This window comes from Biomphalaria glabrata, chromosome 14 (assembly GCF_947242115.1).
Source record: "Biomphalaria glabrata chromosome 14, xgBioGlab47.1, whole genome shotgun sequence".
Classification (NCBI taxonomy): Eukaryota; Metazoa; Mollusca; class Gastropoda; family Planorbidae; genus Biomphalaria; species Biomphalaria glabrata.
The window spans coordinates 14,858,123-14,884,641 of NC_074724.1; the positions used below are offsets into that span (position 1 = coordinate 14,858,123).

The 26,519-nt window shown below is 34.5% G+C and overlaps 1 protein-coding gene across 3 annotated transcripts in view; it reads left to right on the plus strand.

Moving 5' to 3' along the window:
* Positions 1-9,574: 9,574 nt before the first annotated feature.
* Positions 9,575-26,519, plus strand: part of LOC106053177 (uncharacterized) — a 51,547-nt gene continuing 34,602 nt past the window's right edge. The window contains exons 1-6 of one of the 3 annotated variants that reach the window (XM_056010324.1): positions 9,575-9,713; positions 13,538-13,858; positions 14,829-15,820; positions 15,959-16,276; positions 16,752-17,411; positions 22,797-26,486. Coding sequence is in view for 2 of the 3 variants with exons in the window: in XM_056010323.1 (XP_055866298.1) it covers positions 9,587-9,713; positions 13,538-13,858; positions 15,959-16,276; positions 16,752-17,411; positions 23,534-23,562 (1,455 nt within the window). In the remaining variant the exon portion in view is untranslated. Of the gene's footprint in view, positions 9,714-13,537; positions 13,859-14,828; positions 15,821-15,958; positions 16,277-16,751; positions 17,412-22,796; positions 26,487-26,519 lie in introns of those variants that run through there. The other 2 variants (XM_056010327.1, XM_056010323.1) reach the window with 2 other exon arrangements.

Consider the following 26,519-nt stretch of genomic DNA (forward strand, 5'->3'; position numbering starts at 1 on the left):
ACCAAGGGGATTTTGAGCTTAAAACCCCTTACCAGGGGGGGGGGGTCGAGTTTATAACCCCCTACCAGGGGGTTTTGAGTTAAAAACCAACTACCAGGGGGGGGTTGAGTTTAAAACCCTCTACCAGGGTTTTTTGCAGTTAAATCCCACTCTTCTAAAGAACAAAACAAACAAAAAATGCAAACGACAATCCTCAAATTCGAAAAGCACAATTTACGATAAAACCCCTCTTCAATATAAAAAAAAAGCAAACTACACACTAAAAATTCTTTGAGGGTAGCAAAAGGGGTTTTGAGTTTACCCCCCCCCCACCCACCTCTCTTCATCAGGGTCTGAAGCTAAAAAAATACCTCTTTAATATAAAAAAAAGCTAATTACGCACTCAAAATGTTATGAGCGTAGCTTAATGGGTTTTGACTCAGTTTTGAGTTTAAACCCCACTTCAGCGGGGTTTGAAGGTAAAAAATACCTCTTTAATAATAAAAATAAAGCAAATTATACACTCAAAATGTTATCAGTGTAGTCGAAGGGGTTTTGAATTTAAACACCCCTCCAGTGGAGTTTGAAGCTAAAAAATACCTCTTCATTATATAAAAAAAAAAAAGCAAATTACTCACTCTAAAATCTATGAGCGTAGCCAAAGGGGTTTTGAATTAAACCCCACGCCAGCGGGGTTTGAAGCTAAAAAATACATCTTCAGTGTAAGAAAAAAAAGCAAATTAAGCACTCATAATGCTACCATCGTTGCCAAAAAAGGTTTTGAGTTTAACACCCCCCCCCCGCCCTTTGAGGGGTTTGATGCTAAAAAATACCTCTTCAACATAAAAAAAAGCAAATTACACACTAAAATTATTTGAGCGTAGCGTATTGGGGTTTTAGGTTTAAACCCCTCTCCTACAGATGGCTTTTTTTAAAGTTTAAAACCCCTCCAGATGGTTTTGAGTTTAAAATTCCTCTACAGATTGTTTTGAGGTGGAAAACCTCTATCTTCAATATTACAGTTACACATTTCTACCAGCGGCGGGGCTCCATTAATAAAAAGCAGTGAATAGTCATCTGCCGAAATTGAAAAACACTATATGTGGCTCAACAAAGATGGCTAAGACAGATTTTAGGAGTCAGTTATAGAGATCGGGTCTAAATCAAGGAAATCCTATGCCGAAGTGGGAGTCGACCCCTTAGTAAGATTGTGATAGAGCGTCGCATGAGGTTTGCGCGCCATGTTCTCCGACAAAATTAATTACGCATAAGAAGATTTGCGATGACATCCTAGTACAACTTAGCGCCACACATTCATGGAGGTCCTCAGAGCAGGTGGGAAGAGACTTCAGACATTACCAGTGACAGATTTTTATGGAAACAGCTTGACGGCAAATGCTCCAAACGGCGCGGAGGGTCTAAGTCAGTAAGAATAGCAAATTAGTTTTTTGAAACAAAACTTTTTTAATAGCAGGAAAATATACTGTAGATACCTCAGAATATGCATTTTGTTGGCTTTCAATACCAGAAATCGCGTTTGTCGGCGGGGCTTCGCCCCGCGATTGGGAAGCTCCTAGCGCTCCCCCAGACACGTACCCTTGCTGGCAAAGGCGGGTAATCTACAATTTTTTCACTAACTCCATGAAGAACCTATTCTAGGGCACAATAAACGTCTTCCAAAAGAATGAAGGGTCAGAATGTAATAAAGATGATGTACACACACACACATAAAAAAATATATTTTTTCGTTCGCGGGGGGGGGGGGGGGAGGGGGAGGGGGGCTTGGGGGGGAGAAAAAAAATCCCCCCCAAACCCCCCCCCCCCCCCGAAAAAAAATCCTGGCTACGCCCATGCATGATTAGCACGTCTCTTCTTTTTGTATCGACGGAGATAGGACTGTGGTTGTTGATAGTTTGTAGTTCATAGTTTCTGATGTTCTTTCTGAAAATAGTGAAACCTGCGATTTTGATTTTTTTAACACACAAACTGTTTTCGTAACCTTGTTTTTAAGGGTTATTTCCAGTGAGTGATAGATCGATGTTTTAAAATATTCTATTTTTATATTTATACTTCTTTTTTGTTTTAGTAGAAGAACTGAGATAAGAACAATTTAGAACTGAAAACGGGAAATAAACATTCAAAACGAATACAATTTAAATGTTTTGTAACTAAATTAAAATAGATCTAATTAGTAAATCAAATGTCCCTCTTTACTTTAAGCTCTGTGCTAATCAAAGTAGGCGTCCCAAAAGGTTGAAGCCAACAAGAATAAAGAGACTGGGTCTCCCAGTGTATAATGCCTATGCTTTAATAACCTCTAGAATTTAATTTGTATGCTTCTGTAAATTTTAAAGAAATCATTGGGTACTTTTTTAGATGCCATTATTTGACAAAGTTTATATCAATTCTGTATTTCTAATATAAATATTTTTTTTCCTCCCACAATCAATCAAGTTGAATACAATTATTTCTTGTACCTGAGAAAACTGGAACAATTAACTAATTAGTTCAATAAGTTTTGGAAATTAATGATTTTATTTGATATCAAACAAGGGAAAGAAAGTGTGCTTGACAAAAGTGGCGGTATTACTTGGATAAGTCCCCTTTATACTTTGTTTAGAGAATAGGGTCGTCTCTTTAAAGATTGAAACTAGCAATAGCTTTTATTTTTATGATCACTTCGCTGGCACAGTTGTTAGTGTATTGGCTCGAGTTTGATATCAAGTCATACAATTTTTGTTTTATAAAATACGTTTTAAAAACTTTCACTGTAACCTTCACCCAAATACTCACCTTTCCTACTGATCCAGACAAGTCATAAGATTATTTAGCATTTAGAAGACTCTGGTACAACTCTATTGCTCGCAGGCATGTGTATGAAATGATATTGTAGTTATTGGTAACTTGTAGTAGAAACATAAAATCTCTTTGTATTCTTGTAGACTGTGTACTAGTATTAAGTAGGTTTTAAAGAGTTGCTTTCTGACTCAAGATCGTTACAATGAAAGAAAAGAGTAACAACTCTAGCTTGACATTGTGTATGTGACCTACTTTGAAGGTAAACTTCAGTTCCAAAAGAAAAAAACATTTTCAGTTTCGTTCAAAAGTCACGAGCAGGAAATAAAAAAGCAATGAATTCATAACATTTAAATCAGATCAGATATTACTTTGACATATATCTTTAGAAATCACGTCAATTCTTGAGTTCTCAGTGACAAGGGTAAGGCGTTGTCCTAAAAGTAGTGGTGCCATTTCCTTAAAGATTCTACGATATGATTGACCTTTTTTTTCTATATCTGAAATCCTCTGTTCACTTTCGGACATTGTTATCGAGAAAAAAAAAACAAATACCACCGGACGGCCATGCTGGCTGAGAGTGGTAAATATTGTTATATCTGAGGCGTCCGTTTCAACCGTCCCAGGTCGAGTATAGTCTATGGTGAAGATGGCAGTTTTATCCAGCTTCTGGCTTAATTCTTAAACGCTTGTTTTTGAAAGAGGGAATGACGTATTATTTGTGAAAAAAACATTGATTAGAAAAAAATAGAAACTATTGTGAGTAGTACTCCTGATGCACACGACTTGTTGATAAGATCGCCTATCATGAAGACGAGGAATCGTTCAGGCTCTGGTTTAAGTAGGCCTTTAGAAATTTCACATCCCAATAAGCACACTTTGTCAGTCTTCATTACACGTGAGACCAAAGTTTCTAGAACCATCTAGAAATCTTTGCAGATTCTCATGGTTCGACTTTTGATCAGAAGTCAAGTAGTATTATAGCCTGAGACAAACAGATAGCTTTCTATTGTTATGTTAGATCTTAGCCTGGATATATCTAATCTAGTATCTTAGCCTGGATATATCTAATCTAGTATCTTAGCCTGGATATATCTAATCTAGTATCTTAGCCAGGATATATCTAATCTAGTATCTTAGCCTGGATATATCTAATCTAGTATCTTAGCCTGGATATATCTAATCTAGTATCTTAGCCTGGATATATCTAATCTAGTATCTTAGCCAGGATATATCTAATCTAGTATCTTAGCCTGGATATATCTAATCTAGTATCTTAGCCTGGATATATCTAATCTAGTATAATGAGTTTTAAAAATATTGCTATGATTGATATACGTTCAGAGATATTAATTGAAACGTGTCAAGAATAACTGGATCTAGTTTCCTTTTGCTATTTGAATCACCTTCTCACTCAATACATTCTATTTACTTGTCACTATAGTAGGAAATGACTTTCCTGCCGTTAAGCACTTTCATATCTATTAGCATTATGTAACTTTGAATCTTTTTTAAAACATAGTTAAGCTCAATTCGTATTCATTCATACGATGTTATTCTCAATTTAAGTTTGATTTGAAAAAATGAAAGACTTGTTTTTCTTGTGGACAGTCTCTTGTGTTACTATTTTAGCTCAAGGTATTTATGTACTTTCTATGTTCAACAAAATTAATAGTTGGATTTAATAGCCATTATTATGGACAATGTATTAAATTCAAATTTCCAGTACTTAACTATTAAAGTGGAAAAAACTCAATATAAGATATTTTGAAAAAAATAATTCTTTGTATGATTTACAAAACTAAGGTTTTCTTTAAATTTTTCAAAAACCAAGGAAAGAACGTGATAGTGCATTTAAAACGATGTTGAATCTAGACCTAGATCTAGTTCTCTAGACGTATTTCAATTTTTGTTTCTTAATTTAAAATTTATAACAATAGCTGTATAGTCAAAAGCAATATAAATGAAATCCTTCATGACTATTCGTTCACCGACATTTTGTTCACTCGACAATTCGTTCACAAGACAATTCGTTCACACGACTAATTGTTCACCCGAAATATCGCTAACCGACAGTTGTCTCACAGACAATTCGTTCACCGACAACTTGTTCACCTAAAGGTGGTTCACGACAAATCGTTCACACGACGAATCGTTAACTGCTTAGTAACATATTGTTAATATTATATTGTCGTCCCATGTTTAAATAGGTTACGTTAAAAGTAGCCTACATACATGGGAATGATAGGTTACATTCTAAGTTTTGTTGCTATTATTTCCAAAACAAAATTGATTGCTAGAGGCAAGGCCTAATTAATGTTTCTTTGTTAATTTTTCTAAATGATGAATGATTAGTCGGGTAAGCGAATAGTCGTCAACGATTTATCGGTGAAAGAAATGTCAGCGAACAAAATGTCAGCGAACACATTGTCGTGGAAAATGCCATCCACCACACATTTTCTAGGTTCCAGGTTCCGTAACGTTCTGACTAGAACATAAGTATTGTAAAAACTATTCGCACAGTGGAACGATTTATGGATTATAAGCACACGTTTTTAGTTTGAATAAATAATATTTGTACAATAATAAACAATAAAAATATTCTTATTTCCATTTCATTTTATACGTATAAATTGTTAAAAATATGAACATAACTGTCTGTAAAAATATATGATAAACAGAAACTAATTTTTCATTAAATACTTGAAGCATGTCAACATGACATGAGATCGCCCTAAATGGTGTAATACCAAATATTCTTCATGTCACATCGTTGACAAATAATTAGTGACGATTTTTAACGGCCTCCGAAAGGGGAAAAGACGCTATTAGTTTTGTGTGTAATGTCTGTCAGTCCGTCCGTCCGTCCCGTTTAGATCTCGGAAACTAGAAAAGATAGCGAAAATCATATCATTATATTTTAGACCAGTCAACGTTCTGATGCAATGGCTGCTTTTTACTTTCTGAAACCAAAAAATCTAATTTTTTTATTACTTATATAAGCTTTTTTTTTTTTTTTCATAAACATACACCACTTTTACAACTATTCACTATTAATAGTAACAAAAACGCAGGCTCTTAAGTAGGGGAGATCACTATTTTCCATATTTTTAACACATTTATGAATATGGTTTTAGATTTTTGTCAATTTTTTTTTTTTTACATTTGAATTACTAAGTTAAATAAGTTATGTCATACAAACGTATACATTTACACAAAAGAAATGTTCACTTTTTTTTAAAGAGAAAAAAATCTATTTAGTATGCATATACATTAGACATAATTAAAAACATTTAAAATAATTTATAAAGTAGTTGTTCATAATGTGCGTAGTAAATTGTAATTATGGCCGGATAAAATTATATAAGTGTTAGTGTTAGCTTGACTGACAAAACAATCTATTAATCTACTTATCTTAAACAGAAAGAAAATACAAAAAAAAATATTATTAAGAAAGTTTATATAACGTGTCATTGTGTCAATTAGTTCGGATAAGCGATTTAATTAAATTTGTAATAGATATAAAGACTAGACTTACCATAGAAATCTGTGTGGTTGAAATATTTTATTGTTTTTGTTTAGAAGCAATTTCATGCTTTTAGCTTTCTCAACGCGCCACGATTCCATTTCGTAAAGATGGTATGGGGGGGGGGGGGGAGAGGACCATCTGTATGAATGTTACCGTGACCACCCTTTTAATACATAAAAAAGTTATACAATTTGAATTCGAACTCAGGACTCAAGTCTCCTCGAATGGACTAAATCAACTTATAACACCACATCTATCAACTATGACTTTTTTCCCTTGTTTGAAATTAAACCAAATAATTATTTACTAATGGTTAATTAACTAATTGTGTGTTTGTTTGTTTTTTTTTTGTTTTTTTTTTGGGGGGGGGGGGTAAATTAATCCTTGTTTTGATAGGTTCAAGAAACAATTTTGCGAAATTTCACCTTGATCCGATATTGGGTGTGTGAGAAATAACGTGTACAAACTTTTTATCCAAACAGACAGAGAGACATTGAGTTGATATAAGCTTTGTTAGAATTGTAAACAACCTCTTTTTTTGTAAACAATTAGACTTTGAAGCGTTATTACCATATCCTCTCGAATTTGTTTATATGCATTTTCTATACATTTTATTTATTAAAAAACTATGAGACCCTGACGCGTACATAATACGACAAAAAACATGTTGTTTATTTTCTAAGCTGTTCTGTCTATATAAAAAAAAATATATGAATGTAGATAATTAGAAATTAAAGTTCACTCAATGACTTATATTTACACAAAAGAAATAGGCTAACTAACTAACTAACGCTGATAAAGGATATAAATGTCAAACTTCTCGAATAATGTTAAATTTAGAGTATAATTTTTTTTTATTGGCAATAGTAAGTTCAATATCAAGTCACTGAATTCTTTTTTTTTTTATTTTATTTTGAAAATCTCAAAATCTGTTTCAAATTTTTAAAATCAATCAATTTTCACTATTTTTTTTTAATATATTAAATTAAATCAGAGTTGTATGTATGATTTGTCCTCAGAGCAAAGTATTCTTTCGTTTGAGTTGGCTTCTGAAGATGTACTAAGATGTGAGGCAAGCTGGTATCCAAAGAATATTACAATTAAAAATGAATTTACAGGACAGGTTTTGTTAACTACAAGAGATAATGGTAATACAGTACGTGAAAGTAAAACTGCGTTTCGATATTTCACATATATATCGAACAAATGTGAGAACTCTGGCCTTTACACTTGTAGTATCACAGATTTTCAAAACAAATATTATCAAAAAATGTTTGTGAAAAGGACTGAAGAATGTAAGTAATATATATTGTTAAGTCTATTTGCGTCTCTGCTAAATCTGGACAACATAACACAATTAACTCAAAGACTTGACAACTCGATCACTTTATTGACTGTGTGTAATAACAGACAAATATTATACAAGCAATGATGAGATAATTACTTTACAATCGTATCACTGTAGAGAAATGTACAAAACAGTAGTGCTGGACAGAACTAAACTAAACTCTGTTTTATCGTTTGTTTGTTTTGCATGTTTTGGATGTTCCTTCCGTGTTGAAATTACTTCCTTGTCCAAACCTCATGCAGGGCAACGGGGAAAGGCAGCGGGCAGAGTATGAACCCGGGACCGTCGAGAACACCTAATGACAGTCAAGCCAGCATACCGCATGACCAGATAGCCACTCCATTTCATCCTGAAGTCGTACTAGTACTAATTTACTGGACCATCTTGACTCTCTCTCTCTCTCTCTGTATGTCACCGTATAAAAATGACAGAACAATACATCAATGTCCGTGTTTATTTATTAAAATCTGTGTTCATACCTATGTTGTTACGTGTTTGATTCTAGATCAACATCTTTGGACATATCAGCAATTAGCAGGTCAGTTTGAATTCAATGAAGAAACAGAGTTGCCATTTCGAATATATAAAAGTTAATAAAATAAACATTAAATGCACTATCAACAATCACAAGTTAAATCATTTTGTATTAGTGGCTCAATTGTATAAATTGAATAAATTCCAACATGAAATATTGAATAAAGATGTTTAACTGACTTCCCCTTTATACCTCTTATGTATATCCAGAAATATCCAGAATCGAAAATGGTAAAAATTGTTTCAATGAAGTATCACAGAACATCTTGAATCATTATACACAACACGAGATGCCTTTTGCTAAGTGACACGTAAGAAAATGAAAACAAAATATAGCTCTACAATACAGTCGAGTTTTACTAGCAGTATCTGTTAACTAAGTTTAGAATGTATTTAATATAATATAATGTCCATAGTGGCATTCGTCTTTTTGAAAAATAATCTATACTAGTTGACCGAAGGAGTAGCGTACGCCGCTATTTTGCAAGGCCGGCCTTAGGCCACTGCAACCTATGCGACCGCAGTGGGCCCCGCACTTTTATAGGACCCGCGCTTATTCAAGGTGTATAAATTATTAAATTAAACCATTTTAAAACTTAAAACAGATTTAATGCGCACTCCTGTCGATTTATCAGGAGCTCCTGGAAATCTCCGGAAATTGCAAAATATACGAAAAAGTACTTAAAATATACGAAATATATAGACACAAATTGTCATTTGGTGGTGTCATTCAATATAAAAAAACGCCAATCCGTTTCGCATAGGGCCCCACAATGATTAAGTCCGGCCCTGCTATATGCTTGTAAAGTGTTTGACATGTTTCGGATGTTCCTTCCGAGTTGACGATAGTTTACTTCCTCGTCCAAACCTCCCGCAAGACGAGGGGAGGTGGGAGCGGGCAGGGGTTGACAGTCCAGCACGCAGCCATGCGTATTAACGTGTGAATACCCACTTGTTCTTCTCCCCCCCCCCTCTTGTTTTTTCGTGGGGTGACTATCCGCAGAAATAAGAGAGTGATCTTTCCTTTACTTCTTCTTCTCGTCCAAACTCTTAAGGGAAGAGGAGAATTATATGATTAGATTAAGGATTGAATAAAGAGACAATGAAAATCTAATTCAATATACAACTCTTTATGAAATAAAACATTTATTTTGTTAAATAAAAAGCATACATGTTTATCGTGTATGTTGTGGTATATGTAAGTATATATCAAAATTTGTATTTATATCAACAGGTCCTGTGAAATTCTGCGATAATTCTAATACAACTGTTCTTCAAACAACAATTAATAAAACTGTTAATTTTAGTCTATGTTTGTTCTTTAATGAGGACATTGACATTGGGGTACCGAAGACATCTTTAGAAAATGTCAGATACATAAAAGAAATAGTTATCTCCTCATGCACTTTCGCATTTACAAGGTGGATGACACGTTTGCTGGCAACCACACCATTGTGATAAGTACATTGAATAAAAGAACTTATATAAGACAGAGCCTGAACAGGATTCTCACAATAGTGACTTACAGTAAGTGAGGGCATTCAAATATAGAATGTGTATTCAATTATTCATTAGAGATGTTCGTCTATGGGCAAAACAAATCTATAAATAGTTTGGCTTTTTGGTGAATCTGGTGTATATAATAAATGCAGTGTTGATAAGTTATGTGTGTGTGTGTGTGTGTTAATGTGCACTTTAGATCACTGCATCAACCAATATGTATTGTGCACTTTAGATCACTGCATCAACCAATGTTTATTGTGCACTTTAGATCACTGCACCAACCAATATTTATTGTGCACATTAGATCAATGCATCAACCAATGTTTATTGTGCACTTTAGATCACTGCATCAACCAATGTTTATTGTGCACTTTAGATCACTGTGTCAACCAATGTTTATTATGCACTTTGGATCATTGCACCAACCAATATTTATTGTGCACATTAGATCAATGCATCAACCAATGTTTATTGTGCACTTTAGATCACTGCATCAACCAATGTTTATTGTGCACATTAGATCATTGCACCAACCAATATTTATTGTGCACATTAGATCAATGCATCAACCAATGTTTATTGTGCACTTTACATCACTGCATCAACCAATGTTCTAGACTCCCTCTTTGTTGCCCATATTTCTTTTGTTATTCAGTTCCCTTTAGGGTCCTTGACATCATTCACAAACAAATCGTCTGCAAACAAATCGTTCACAAACAAATCGTTCACAAACAAATTTTTCTCAAACAAATCGTTCGCAAAAAAATATTTCTCAAACAAATCGTTCACAAACAAATCGTCTACAAACAAATCGTTTACAAACAAATCGTTCACAAACAAATTTTTCTCAAACAAATCGTTCGCAAAAAAATATTTCTCAAACAAATCGTTCACAAACAAATCGTCTACAAACAAATCGTTTACAAACAAATCGTTCACAAACAAATTTTTCTCAAACAAATCGTTCGCAAAAAAATATTTCTCAAACAAATCCTTCACAAACAAATCGTCTACAAACAAATCGTTTACAAACAAATCGTTCACAAACAAATATTTCTCAAACAAATCGTTTACAAACAAATCGTTCACAAACAAATCGTTTACGACCACTTGTTTACTTGTATGTGATAAAAATAAAAACTTTGTGTGAAAAAAGGCACAAATTAATTTTAAGAATGTGCAATCTTATAACAGTGCTAGCTGAACAAGGGGAAAGGACTCTTAGTTAATTAGAGTCAACCTTTACACTTTCATCATGTACTTTTACATTCATGTAGTCGTGTTCTTCTACTTCTATCCCAATGTGCTTAGAGTTCTGCAGATGTTAAATTAAATGACCTATAATCAATCATTCCGTTGTTGTCAATCCTGTTGCGGGCCTTCGTCTACCTATACTCAGGTGGATCGCTAGGGTTGGTAACACCTGTTACTATCAGCTCTTGGTGTCATTCCCCAAGTCCTGGCCAAAACAAAACAACAACTTCTCGTTGGTTCATTCTTTTGTTGAACATAATAAATTGAGCGATTTCCCTTTAGTCATTGATTATTAGACAACTGTAAAATAATTGTCAGTTCTATTTTTGAAAGTTAATTATGTATGACAATTTATCAATAAGTTTTACATTCATTTAATTGTAGAAACAGTTTAACATCAACATGTACTCTATATTAGACCTTAAAGATGTTCTTACGGAAAATATTCTACTTTCTACACTGTTATTTTCGTAACGATGTCGGAAACAATTCGAACTTTCTTAAATACATTTAAAGGTACAAAACTATAAAAACAAAAATATGTTAATTAACGTAACGTTATAAAGAGGAAAAGAACTAGTAAATGCTCTTGCTAATCAGTTTCCTTTTTAGGTCTTCAAACTTTCAAATTTCTCAATTACTTTATCAAAGCCAATAGTTTCTACTAGTTCGTTTTCAATAGACCGAATTGATAGATAGGAAAGTCTTGTTTCTTCCTTTGTTGATCTCTAATGAACTTAAATTTAAAAAAAAAAAAATTACATTACCCCACAGTACGCAGACGATAACAACGAACGCTTAGATTGGTAATTCTGTTGAGTTTTTAGTTTCTTCAAGATAAAACTTTTGCATTTTTAGATGTCTTATCTCTCTTAGTATTACTATTCCATATCCTCTTTGAATGCCCCTCCCTAATCCACCTAAGGCAGACCCTACTTCCACTACAGCCCAACATAACCACCACCCTGTATGGCAGTGCTGAACAACTGAAGAAAACAGTTTTTTTCCTTGGCACAGTCCGCAAAAGAGCTGACAGCTCAGCAGCAATAAAGCTGGCTAGAAGAAGAAGAAGAAGTATTTCCATTCAACATCGAACTATGGTAGATCATCATAAACACCCTATCGCAATGTCTACAATTCCGAAGGCTAAGAATGAGTTTAGTGATTCGCATAACAACTGAAACCCAGTTTTGAACATATTTTCCACACATCTTGCTGACAAAGTCGTTACCCAGCGGTGTTCTATTTAAGTTTTCGTCTTTAGCGCCTGCCTTCAATAAGAGGTTTTCTATGAAACGAACATAACAAGCTTTATCGGTTGCTGAAAGAAAACTAATCTGGTGGAACTAGTGCGAATGTATCTGCTACTTCAATGATTTCTTCTAGTTGAAGGTAAAGCTCAGCAGAAAAAGCGATTACCAATTGTCGGTGTACGATCTGTCGGGAAAAGAAATTGTCGGGTGAACGTATCTTTGGTGAATGATTTATCGTATAACCTTTTATTTAAGTGTTTCTCAATCTTTTGCCAGTGGCAAGCCCCTCAGCAACTCCTCCCACCCCCTTTGCCTACTTGGGGAGGGCGCTGTTAGCTGAAACCTTGTGGTCCGTGAGTGTGATTTAACAATGTAAAGAAACAGAAAACAAATTTAAAGACAAAGATGAAATCAAATTTTTAGCTTGTCTTCACAACATGTTTGGAATCAAAAAGTTCATAATGAATGTTAATTAAAGCTTTTTTTTTAATTTTTTTTTAATTTTTGGAAATAGCATTACATATTTACATTTTATTACTTTTGATGACTTTTTTTTTTATTGGAGAGGTAGCACGTTCCCTCTCCAGTCAGTAAGGCATTCATTTTTGGAACACAGTTAGTTTTCATTAAGATAACACCTAACAATATGTCTGTTGTATTTCAATCAAATGTTCATAATTTAACGAAATATACTAGAATATACAGGGTCTTTGATAAAGTCTAGAAGGAAAAAAGTCCAACGACCAGGAGTGGACCAATTTATACAACCCTTTATCGACTGCGCGATTCGAGTTTCAAAAGCTTTTATTTCGAAAAATCAAACTACTTTGATATCATTCGAAACTGTAAGAGGTTCACCGTATTTGTCAAACCGTTGTAAGTAGAGAACTATTATCAGAATAAGACATCAAAAAAACATTGTATAGTAACAAATGAAATCATGCACAAAATACTAATGCCATCTATTTACTATTTACTATATATGATTTAGTATTCATGAAGATTTAGTAACTGAAATGTGTTGATGCTTTTATTTTCGAACGATTAACAACAATGAAACTACACCATTAACATAAAAAGAGCAAAAGATGCATACTAAAATCCACTCAAAACGTAGTATTCACACATTGTTGACTTCTATTGACGTTTGAGGGGAAGAAAAGTACCTCATTTCATTCTATCACATCCAACTATAACCACGTAAAGCCATAACTTAGCATGTACTTATAAAACTCAATGCTGCTATATTAAACTAATTATTTTAGATTTCCAATATCAGTGTATACAATTATAGAATTTAACATACTTTAACATACAGTTCCTATATCATTAATATTTCAGAAGCTCTGGCATTGTGTGATAATGCAAGTAACAACACAGAAGTGATGGTCTCCCTGGGTCAAAGTGTCAGCATTGAGATTTGCATCAGAGATTCTCTGAACAATTTAAAGAGTGTTGCAATAAACGGGCGCATTATTGATACGGGGGATACTTCTGTTCACAGTAGGAGAAAATTGTCCATTAAACAAAACTCCACAGAACTGTATTACTTAGAAGTGACGATTGTGAACATTACAAAAGAATCGCCTTTTGGTTATAATGTTAAAATATCATCTGTTCTTAATGACGTACTGTCATACAGCTTCAAATTGCTACTCACAGGTAGAAGTTTTTGAATACCAATATATATATATACACACACACATATGTATATATATATATATATATTTACAGGGCCGGATTTAAGTATGCGTAGGCCCCGTGCAAAATATTTGTGGAGTCCCCTACACCTTTTAGATATGTTTACGAGAAATCCACTTATTACTAATAATACTAATATCTAAAAGCACGCCGTATTTTAGAAGATAGAAATAAAGTACTTGTCAATTGAGTATACTTTTCTTTCTTTATAGCAATAAAAGTATTTCATGTTTATAGTTTAGTGTTAGAAATGTATAGATTTGAACTTGTGTAGGCCCTGGAATGACGTACAATAAAATTATTTCATGTGTATATTTTAGTGTTAGAAATGTATAGATTTGAATTTGTGTTGGCCCTGGAATGACGTACTGCCGTAAATCCTGAGCTGCTTTAATATTCTTATTACAAACACGCTACATAATCAGACACTTCTTAACCACGACAGTGTTACCAAATGTAATCGTAAAATTTAAAATATGGTCAATAAAATGCAATAAGCCACAGTGCTACAAATATGTAGAATTCTTGAATCGGCGAAATTCGGATATTCATTTATACATAATCTGTGTGGTCCTGTCCTCCATTAAATTCGGCCCTGAATATGTATACAAATGTTACCGGCAAAAAGAGAAATCCGGCATTCTATAGAACGCCTAGGCATTGTTAAGAATGAAGTGACAAATGATTTCTCTATTTCCTACTTGGCCCAGACATTTAATAGAATGACTACAACTTCTTCATGCCAAGTGATAAAAGTATTAAATTAATTTCAATTGCTCGGAATATTATTCAATTCGACAGTAGTCTACATAATTTAGTCTTCATTAAAGTTTGGATTATGTTTAAATACATGTTCAAAATTTATAATTAATGTCCATGCAAGGAAAAAAACGTTGATACAATTGATGTCACGTATTGTGTTGTATAACAGGTGTAAGAAAATATGTATTCTATGTCATCAAGGCAAGTACGACTACTAAGAAGAAACTACTTGTCCAGATATTGATAAAGCGGATAACATGTTTGATGATTCTGGAGAACACTAGAAGTTATGTTAAGGCTTTAGTACAATTAATTTTTTGTCTGAAATATTGACACATATTTTACTATTAAAAAAAAGGTTTCATATCAATATGAAATATACTCGTCTTGAAGTGAAATTTATTATCAACTCAGGAGGCTGTGTAAAATACCAATGAAAAGCTTGTTTTTTTCCTCTTAGTACTATTAGAAAAGAAAATGTCACACATGAACTCCCTTACTATTTGTGTAGTTTGGTGTGAAGGATAAACACGTCCAAAAAGTCACTTCGTCTGAGAGACTTTTGATGAACATGACTTGCTGACATTTTGCTTTACAAAGTCTGGAAGTCTAGTTGTTAAATATCACACATCGTCTTGTTTGTATTGTCTGTCCTCCATTGTCTGGTTTTATCTCTTCTATTGTCCTACTATGGGTCTGAACACTTCTGGTAAGCCTCAGTGGGTTTTTAAATTTACCTTTTCATTATATAGGATAAGACAACTTATTGAAACATTATTATATTGATTTCGTATTTTAGAAGAAACTAAAAAAAATATTCAAAAATGAGTTTATGAACTCTTCTACCCTTTTTAATGGTTTAGCATCTCCTTTTAGTCTACTTAGAAAAAAAATTATATTAATGTATTTTAAATGCAGTTCCTTTATTTAAAGAATTATTTGATTTTCTAAACATTACAATAGCACTTAACATAGGGCATTAAGATATGGGCATACATAGTCATTTTAGAAATAAGAAATCCTGTTGTTTATATGTGTTGTTTTTTGTGTGCTCATTTACATTTAATTTTATACATATATCTTTTTAAATAAGACATTTTCTACTTTGTCTGACGCAGAACATTCCATAGAATGCCTGGAGATTCATTTTGCACTCTGCCGGTAACATATATATTAGAGAGAGAAAGGAAGGAAGAGAGAGAGACAGAGAGAGAGAGAGAGACAGAGAAAGAGAGAGATTTTGTATTTCATTTTGTGTTCTTAAAAAAACCCACACATTTAATTATATTTAAACTTTAGATTCGCTACGCTTCTGTGAATACGAAAAAAACGTCACCACCATTCAAACACATCTCTATGAACCTGTGATAATTCACATCTGCTATATAACAAGCTTTGGTGCTCTACAATATTGTGGAATCGACAGTAAAGTCTATAGAATCAATGCAGCAGAAGACAGAGAGGATCTATATGTCAGTGTGGAACAGTTGAACGACAGTACAAAATACTTCATGCAAATATATTTTAGAAATGTCACACACCAAATACGCAGCAGAGTTCTGTTGAAAACAAGTCCTAGTCAAAGTCTGAGCTATGATATACAAGTTTCATTCAAAGGTAAGTATGCATTTAAAAAACTATCCTAGTGCGCCAATCAGACATATGTTTGCACAGAAAATTGACCTAAGTTACATAACACATGATTTCTTACAGAAAATAAAATTAGATATGGCTAGCGTTTTTCATACTTTTTTTGGGTAAATGTTTGTGCTAGGTTGTTTCTTGCACTGTTTGCTACAGTATTCATTGGATTGTTTGATAGGTTATTTATATAATGTTTGTTACAGTGTTTTTTATAATATTTGTTAGATTGTTTGTTAAAATGTTTGTTACATTGTTTGTTATATTACTATATTGTTGATTACTTTGTTGAAACATCAGTTTTGGCATTGTTTTTTAAATAGTTTTTACTTTTTAAATTCTAACATTTATTGATGATTAAGAGGGAAAAAAAATCGCTCTATAAGATACACATAGGAGGTAAAGTCTTTTTAAAAAAATATTTTAAATATTTTTCTTGTTTCTTTTTCAGAACCAAACTATCAAATAAAAAGTTGTAAAGGACACAAAATTAAAATATACTACTACATTCATTTCCAAACCAACATTTCTGTTTGTGCATTGATTGCAACCGTTGCAAAGAACAAAACATGTCTTCAAAGTATATCTTATACAAAACATGGAATAACTACACCTTTTAATGAAGAGTTTAACAATGTGGACATAAGTGTAAATGGTAGTTTTGTATTTATTGATATTATAAATGTGAATAAGAATAATTTCGGGAGATACGATATACACATTACAATGTGTGATAAAACAATCATAGATTATACTTTTTATTTACTACATGACACACTAGGTTTACCAAGTTCTATATGTAATGGTGACACTACAAATTTTAATTTCGAGGCATCAAGAGATTCTTTGCTAACAATATGTTTCAGGACATTTGGTCATTTAGATAGGACTATATACATAAACAATTATAGTGTACCAATAGTTTCAAATTTCAAAGACCCTCAGGAATATCGAGCGGTGTCAGAATTAAAGTTGAAGAATATCTCAGTGTTCAATATATGGAACCAGCAGTTAGAGACGAGATACATCCTAATTCATCTGGTGGCAACTGAAAATCAAGAAATGAGAATTGAATTTGATTCCAGTAACACGGTATTGGTATATAACATTTGTAAGTCTAAAAAGTTTATCACAACAACTATTGCTATACACTAGGCACTTTAAAACACCTTTATTCAGATCGGGCAAAACTTTCTAGAAGGTTGGACACGGTTCTTAATAAAGGTTTTAACGATTCTCTAAACAACATTTTACAAATGATGTATTTCGTTGGAAAAAGAATTACTAGTTTGTTGGCCACACTGGGAAAACTCTAGTTCAACCGTTATAACTTGTCAGATTTTAAAAATATTAATTAAAATTTAGCATGAGGACTAGATAACATATATATTGATCGGATTAATTTAGGTATTCGGTATATAGACATTATTCATTCAAAGAGTTTTAAAAATCTATGTTCAGGAACATAATGCACAAAGCTGTAAAGATGTAAAGCCGTATTATTAGAACATATAAAGTCTAATAGGTGTGTATATTTACTTGGAGGTGGGGGGAAATATGGCGAGGGGTAAAAAAATTATTTGTTTTTAAATATCATCAATTGGTTATTAAGTGGAAAAAAAATCGCTCAAAAAGCTGTATTATTAAGGTACTGTGTCTCTCTCTCTCTCTCTCTCTCTCTCTCTCTCTCTCTTTCTCTCTCTCTCTCTCTCTCTCTGTATATATATATATATATATATATATATATATATATATATATATATATATATATTGTAATAACTTAATTGAGGCAACTCAACGAGGCACATATATCTCTATTTACACGACATCACAGGTACACAAAACATCAACTTTCTTAGGCACAGTCTTTTCACTTCGGCTCTCAACTTGGGCGGAAATCGTTCTCCTCTTTTCTTCCAAATGTTGACATCCTCTCAGTCTAGTTCAGGGGTTCTCAACCTGTGGTCGCGACCCCCATGGGGGTCGATTGACGATTTGCCAGGGGTCGCCAAAGACAATTGAAAAAATGGATTGTTATTGACAATTCTTCTATTACTGTGTGTGTACGGTGGGGGGGGGGGGGTCGCGGCTAAGTGGGGGATTGTAAAAAGGGGTCGCCGAGCATAAAAGGTTGAGAACCGTTGGTCTAGTTTATCACAGTGCGCACCTTCTAGCTTAGATGTCGGTGCGCATTGCAGAGTTATAACATTGCCCCCTTCTTAGAGCTTTTCGTCCCGAAAAGAAACAGTGCAGTGGAGCTTTGACAGTTCAGGTGGAGGTCGATCGGTGGGAACCACAGACGTTAGGGTGCCTGTTGCCCACAAAGCCATCTGCACAGTTTTCCGTGGTCTTCGCTTCCTCTGCTTCCAGTTGGCCAGTCTACGATTGAGGCGATATCCTGGTCGCTGCTTCGACCTCATGACGATAGTCGCTTATGCCAGCCAGCTGACACATGGAGAGTTAGCGGAGGTCAGGTTGCCAGCCACGTAACACAAATGGATGTTGTAGCGATCACCGTAGATTCCATTGTTGTTGTTCTAAGACGCTGAGTCAGCGGACCTTTTCCATGGACGTGTTGCCAATGAACTCAACAATCCCAAGTTCAATTTCAAATGTGTAGGTCTCCGGATCTTCTTCTTCATTGATCAGGGCTTGCCTCAGACGAGCCATGAGCCTTTCCTTGCTACCGAGGGATTTTAAACCTCGGTCCCGAAGCTCTTGTCTTATCTCTTTAATTGAGAGGTGATGTAACAGCTTCAAATATGTCATTGTAATCAAAGCCTACCTCCTCTCGTTGAGTTGCCTATGATCTCACTTCTGACACCAATTGTAATAACGTGAGGCAACTCAACGAGGCACATATATCTCTATTTACACGACATCACAAGTTCAAAAAACATCATCTTTCTTAGGCACAGTCTTTTCACTTCGGCTCTCAACTTGGGCGGGAATAGTTCTCCTCTCCTCCTAATGCTGACATCCTTTTTAGTCTAGTTTATCACAGTGCGCACCTTCTAGCTTAGATGTCGGTGCGCATGGCGGAGTTATAACAATATATATATATATATATATATATATATATATATATATATATATATATATATATATATATATATATATATATATATATATATATATATATATGTTGTTATTTAAGTATTTTGCCGTTTAAAAATCCACGATCAAATTCTAACGCAGTTATTTTTTTTAATTTATTCTTGTTTAAGATCAAGTTGACATTATTTAAGCAATAAACGAAATTGCCATAGTGAAAGTTGAGAAAACAATACACTGTATTTTCATGATGGCGTGCAAAAGCACTACTGACCCTGATCAGAAGTTTTTCATCTGCCTTAAAAGCAATGAGTTTTCTATCTCCTAGGATGGTAGCCAACCAAGACTAATGAGCCCCTCCTGCCCTAAGCTTACTGGTTTAGGCGCTAGTTACTCGCCTTTGCCCCTTTTCCTGTTAGTGTAAAAAGCTCGAGTGACTGAATATCTCAGGGGTTGTACTATTCGAGACACATGATTTGGAAGCATTTTATAGGTAATGGAGTAATTATATCCATTACAACTTCTGGCAATGAAAACCTTGCGAAACCAGTAGCCATATAACGCAAAAGCGGTTCAGAACTTAACCCTAACCCAATGTATAATTACGCACCCACAGAATTTATTGTTTCTAAAGTCTCGACAAATTTGTTAAGGTTTGTGTTTACTAAGACTCAGACGATGACCTATAATTCAATTACAATTTCTCTTCTTCGTTCGAGATACGAAGACAAAATAATATATTACCAATACTTAATTAAGTAATTATTTTTATCGGCCCCCAAAAGGGGAAAAGACGCTATTAATTTTGTGTGATTTGTTTGTCCATGCGTCAGTCCGTCACGTTTAGATCTTAGAAACTAGAAAAAGAAATGAAAATCGGATATCACGATATTTTAGATCATTCAAAGTTCTGATGCAACGGCTATTTTTTTTTTCTATTCCGAAAGTGAACCATTTTATTATTTAAATTATATATGCAAGCAGATTTTTCTAGAAATTACACCACATTTAAATGAAAAACTTCAGGGGAGGTAAGCTTTTTTTTTTAAAGTTCATAGATTTTTTCATTAATAACTCAAGCTTCATTCATAGATTCGCGCATTGGTAAAAAAAAATGCATCTAAGGTCACAATGGTAAAATTGTCAACGGATCATTATAAAATATAATTTCCTTTTATTTACTAACTAACTCATTGAATAGAATATTGATTCAAGTGTAGTCTTTTAAAAAAGAATTTTAATACCAAATATGATTCTTCTTATGTGTACTCCAATATGTATGTATACTGTATATATATATATATATATATATATATATATATATATATATACATCATGGGGGGCATAACCAGGGAGGCTTGGGGTTCAAAACCCCACCGAAATGAAATCCCCCCACAGGGGGGGGGGATAGGAATTTAGTGACAGATTTTTTGCTTTGATTTCGTTTTATTTTAGGTGAGATTTTAATACTAAACTATCACTTGCCCTAGCACAGCAAAGGAGGTTTTTAGTTTAAAACCCCCTACCAGGGGTTTTTGAGTTTAAAACCCCACCAGGAGGATTTTGAGTTTTAAACCCTCTACCAGAGGTTATCGCAGTTAAATTCCCCTCTTCTATAACACAAAACCAAAAAAAATGCAAACGACAATCCCCCAAATTTCAAGAGCACAGTTAAGGAAGACTTTGATTTTTAAACCCCCTCCAAAATTTACGATAAACCCCCTCTTCAATATAAAAAAAGAAAATTACACACTCAAAATTCTATGAGCGTAGCCAAAGGGGTTTTGAGTTAACCCAAACCCCCTCTTTAGTAGGGTTTGATGCTAAAAAAATACCTATTCAATACCCGGTGTAACAAAAACGCAAATTACGCACTCAAAATTTTATGGGCGTAGCTAAACGGGTTTTGACTCAGTTTTGAGTTTAAACCCCCCCCCCCTCAGTGGGGTTTGAATGTTAAAAATACCTCTTTAATAATAAAAACAAAGCAAATAAATTAAAAACAAAGCAAATTATACACTCAACATGTTATGAGTGTATTCAAAAGGGTGTTGAGTTTAAACTCCCCTCCAGTGGAGTTTGAAGCTAAAAAAATACCTCTTCAATATAAAAAAAAGAAAATTACACATTCAGAAATCTATGAGCGTAGCCAAAGGGGTTTTGAGTTTAACGCCTCCCCCCCCCCCCCCCCGAGCGGGGTTTGAAACTAAAAAATACATCTTCAATGTAAGAAAAAAGCAAATTACGCACTCTAAATGCTATTAGCGTTGCCAAATGGAGTTTTGAGTTTAAACCCCACTTCAGAGTGGTTTGATGCTAAAAATACCTCTTCAATATAAAAAAAAGCAAATGATTTTGACGATAAAAATTCACTTTTCGATATAAAATCTAAAGCAAACTACAGTCACTTAATTCCAAGAGCGTATTCAACAGAGGTTACACATTTCTACCAGTGGCGGGGCTCAAATAATAAAGTGCAGTGAATAGTCATCTACCGAAATTGAAAAACACTAAATGTGGTTCAACAAAGATGGCTAAGACAGATTTTAGAAGTCAGTTATAGGGATCGAGTTTAAATCAAGGAAATCCTATGCCAAACTGGGAGTCGACTCCTTAGTAAGATTGTGACAGAGCATCACATGAGGTTTGCGGGACATGTTCTCCGACAAAATGAATTACGCATAAGAAGAGTTGCGATGACATCCTAGTACAACTTGGCGCCGCACATTCATGGAGGTCCTCAGAGCAGGTGGGAAGAGGCTTCAGACATTACCAGTGACAGATTTTTGTGGTAACAGCTTGACGGCAAATGCGCCGAACGGCGCGGGAGGGTCTAAGTCAGTAAGAATAGCACATTAGGTTTTTGAAATAAACTTTTTAATAGCAGGAAAATGCACTGTAGATACCTCAGAATATGCAATTTGTTGGCTTTCAATATCAGAATTAGTGCTTGGCGGCGGGGCCATTCCCCTATCTGGGGGAGCTTCTAAGGCTCCCCCAGACCCAATTGCTGGCAATTTCGGGGGGTCTACAATTTTCCCACTAACTACAGGAAGATCCTATTCTAGGGCACAATAAGCGTCTTCCGAAAGAATGATGGGTCAGAATGTAATAAAGATTATATATACACACACACATATAACCCCCCCCCCTTGAAAAAAAATCCTGGCTACGCCCATGATATATATATATATATATATATATATATATATATATATATATATATATATATATATATATATATATGTGTATATATTGTCTTCCAAATATAAGAAATTCTACAATTCTGTGAAGCGTAAGCAGCTGTTTTATATTTTAGACATTACATGATAAGGTATATGAATACTTAAAAGGATTTTTGCACAAATAATGCCAAAGAGTAGTAATCAATGTTTCTAAATTTTAACCCATTTGCTGCAACACATATTTATTTTCTCTGCAGAAGCAAACACAAATCGCTATCGTTCTGGATTACATCAATGGTACACAAGTGAAAGTCAAAGAAAATATCTTGCCATCAGGCTGCATGCTCATATAGGACTACGCCTTAAAGCTTTTTGGAGGAGAAAACAGCCATCATTAGAAAGTTTACGATTTATAAGCAAATCTATGAATGACAATCACAACAGTGATAAACTTTGTTATTGTTGAGTAAATTTGTCTTACAATCTGTATATTAAACATAACTAAATTTTTGTAACTATAGCAAACGAAATATATGTTCACACCAAACATTATATGTGAAATGTTATCATCAGATAGTTGGATTGTATATAATTTTTTGATTGCCTTGGAACAAAGGACTTTTTGTGTATTTGTTTTTATAATCAATGTCTTGTATCTCCTATGTGATGGTAAAATGTTAAAATCCTGGCCCATAATTTCTTCAAATCTGTTTTTGTTTATATTTAAAACATTTTTAGATTTCTAATGAATTGTTTCTCTCAAATAGTTGTTCTGATTGGGTTCGTCGCTATTGACATTTTTATCAGCATTTAGGATTTTATGAAGTTTAATTTTATTTTTACCGAACTTATATCAAGTCACTCTGTCTGTCTGTCTGGTAAAAGCTGTGTACACGTCCCATGCTAGGATCAAGATGAGGATTTGCAAATTTGCAAAATTATTCATTGTCAATTACAACACTAAAGATTGTTGTTTTTTTTGGACATATTTCAGGTCTTATCATGAACACCAAAGTTTGTTGAAATCGTTTAAGGCAGTACCAATGTACTTAAAGGTATGCACCTTCCAGACATTGTCAAGGACATCAAATAGTGTTGTTCTTTTGGCACATCGGCAGCTTTCAGGTAATGATCCAGGACATCAAAGACAATTGTTCTTTGGCACATCGGTACCTTTCAGGTAATGTCAAGGACATTTTTTTGGCACATTGACAAATTTATGGCTATGTCATGAACATCAAAGTACATAAATTTTTTTTTTGATCACGTGGTACAAAGTTGACAACAGTTTTTGTGATCTAAAGATAAAATAAACTCATTAGAGAATGAAGAGGCTTAGCGTATTAAAAAAAATACATTATCTTGAAGTAATTTAACTACTCCCACGGGTCATATTTGCATTTCTAAACTTCTATCCAATAAACTAAATGAGATCTCACGGGCTCAGTTCTATTTTTTTTTTTACAGTAATGCAGGAAAAAAGGATCAGAAATTAGTTTATTACAGGAAAATAGTTGTTTTATTACAAATCATGTTTCTTTATAGTCATGGTAAGATTAAAACTAGAGACAAGATCTATTTCGGCTATTGTAAGTTGAATGTGGCTTTCACGAGGTGGTTAAATCCTGGTTAACAGATGCACGTGAACGAATGTATAGGTATGTGGATGGTGTGGTGTTAAGTTAGAGAGCGGATGTTGACAGAGTTAGTGACGGGAGTCTGAGAGAGCTAGTTGAGAGATGGAAGTGTTAGCGTGTAACGTGGTTTTGTTAGGGTAGGAAAGTTGTTCATATCAGAGGTAGTCTGTGTTGCACTTTATAACTAGCTATCTTTGTGTCGAATTGATCTAATAACACACATTGATATTATGTAGATATGTTCTATAGTTTTATAACTTGTTTATGAACTTAATACATATTAGTTGAGGCTCTTAGAAAAGTGTATTATTTCCCCACTAATAAATGTTAAGATGATCCTGCAGTCATAAGACTGAAGTAGGACTTGGAGTTGATCGCCAGCGATCCAACCACCTAGACAGCGACCTTTACAACCTCTCAAGGCAACCCCCACATAGAGACGGTTTGTAACTGCAGTTTAAGCAACTAACTGAAAACCATTCAGCTTCAAAAGTCAGGCTTACGCAGATATCTTATTACTGTCAGGGTAGAACTTAGATAATTGGGGGCATTAAGTGAAGTGAATTTAGTGGCCCCTAATGAAATTCAAATAGTAAAAAATGTACAGGAAAAAAAACCCACTTAATTTAAAACCTAGTCTACTCCAACAGTAGCTTTTTTCTACCCAAGTGTTGCTATTTTTTCTCTCAAAAAAAATGTTTTCGGTTTAGTGCAAGGCTCATACAAATCGGAGGCCCTAGGCAGCTGCTTAGTTTGTCTGTGCCTAACGCCTGCCCAAATTAAAGGAAAGCAGCACACAATAAAGTGGCCATGACCTTTTTTCGGAGAACAGTACAGGAAAAAAAAGAAGAGGCAGACAGAGAAAGCGATGGAATGACAACATTAAAAAAATAGACGGGTCTGCCATTGAATAAGATTATATTCATTACAAAAGACAGGGAGGAATGGAGTCAGACGATCGACAGGTATCCCTACGGTTCAACAGACTAAGTAATAGGTGAAGTGACGGATGGGTAGCTCTTTATAGCTATATATTCTATTTATATAATTTTTTTTACCTCTGCATATGTGTGTCACCCTTCCTGCGGAAACGGACAATGTAATGACAGGAATCAAAGGGTTGAGCAGGTCTGAAGCTATTCTCGCTCGGCGTTCCAGTACCACCTCATCGTGGTCGCCGGGTGAACACTCCGCTCTTTAGAGGGGTGGCCCAGGGTACTTGTTGCTTGCCGCTGATGAATGAGCAGCCGGCAAGTGTAAAAGGCAATCAAAGGTTTTACATCCAGCCCCCCCCCCCTATGGGGCCCCAGAGCAACGGTGAGTAAAAGACCTAACGGGATCTCCGAAAAGCTGATAGCGCTTGACACCAACTCGAGGGTTGGTCGGGGTCTCCTGGGACTCGGCTGATTCGCGGGTCTCTCTTTGGACAAAGACTGGACTGACTGGCGCGGCCTTAGCGGGCTTCGTCGGGCGGACTGGTTGGCGTCCACGAGCTAGGATCTAACTAGCCCGTTCCCTGGTGCGCTAGTGGAGGAATTCGCCGCGACAAATGGTATTTCCAATACTGGGAATGTCAAAAAACGTGCGCCACCCCACTCCTGCCCTGCAGGAAACTTATATGCTCAGAAGCGCTATTCTTGAAGGCATTTGTAAATGTAAAAGAAAAAAAAGGAAAGGAAAATATTTGTTTTTAGAATTTTTCTTTTTTAAGTCCATTTGTCCCTTATAAATCTTACCGACCAGTTTGCATGCCATTCATATAGCTCTAATTGCATTACAGAACATTTTGTTTTTAGACTTAGCTTTCATTCATTTCGTTGGTTTTGTAGTCTTGTTATATATAGGGCAGTGCGTAATCAAAGATGTAAATCTATATGTCATTAATGGTGTATTTCACTTAAATTTTCAGTACCTAATAGGTAGCAGGTTGGTCATTTACTTATTTTATCACAATATAGATCTAAACTTTTCTTTAGCTATAATAATGTAACACATTTATATATTTAAAAAATATATATTTGTACAGATTAGCAGCACCAGAAAAATACAAGGCACAAGGTTCAATACTTTTATGTTATAATTTACAGACGTTCCTTCCTAAGTTCCCCTTTCAGACCTAGCGATCTATAGGGCAGATGATGTAAAGGTCATCTGTTTCTGTGGCCAACGGTTAACGAAAGTGTCATGTGGCCAGCACAACGACAAACCGCCTTTACTTTTCCTCAACTAAGGTCAGGTACCCATTAGATCTGGGTTGACTCGAAGGCGCCCAAAGGTCCGAAAATTGAAAATCCCAGGTTCGGAAATCAGGTAATTTGCTGCTGAGCCTTTTTTTCCCATTAT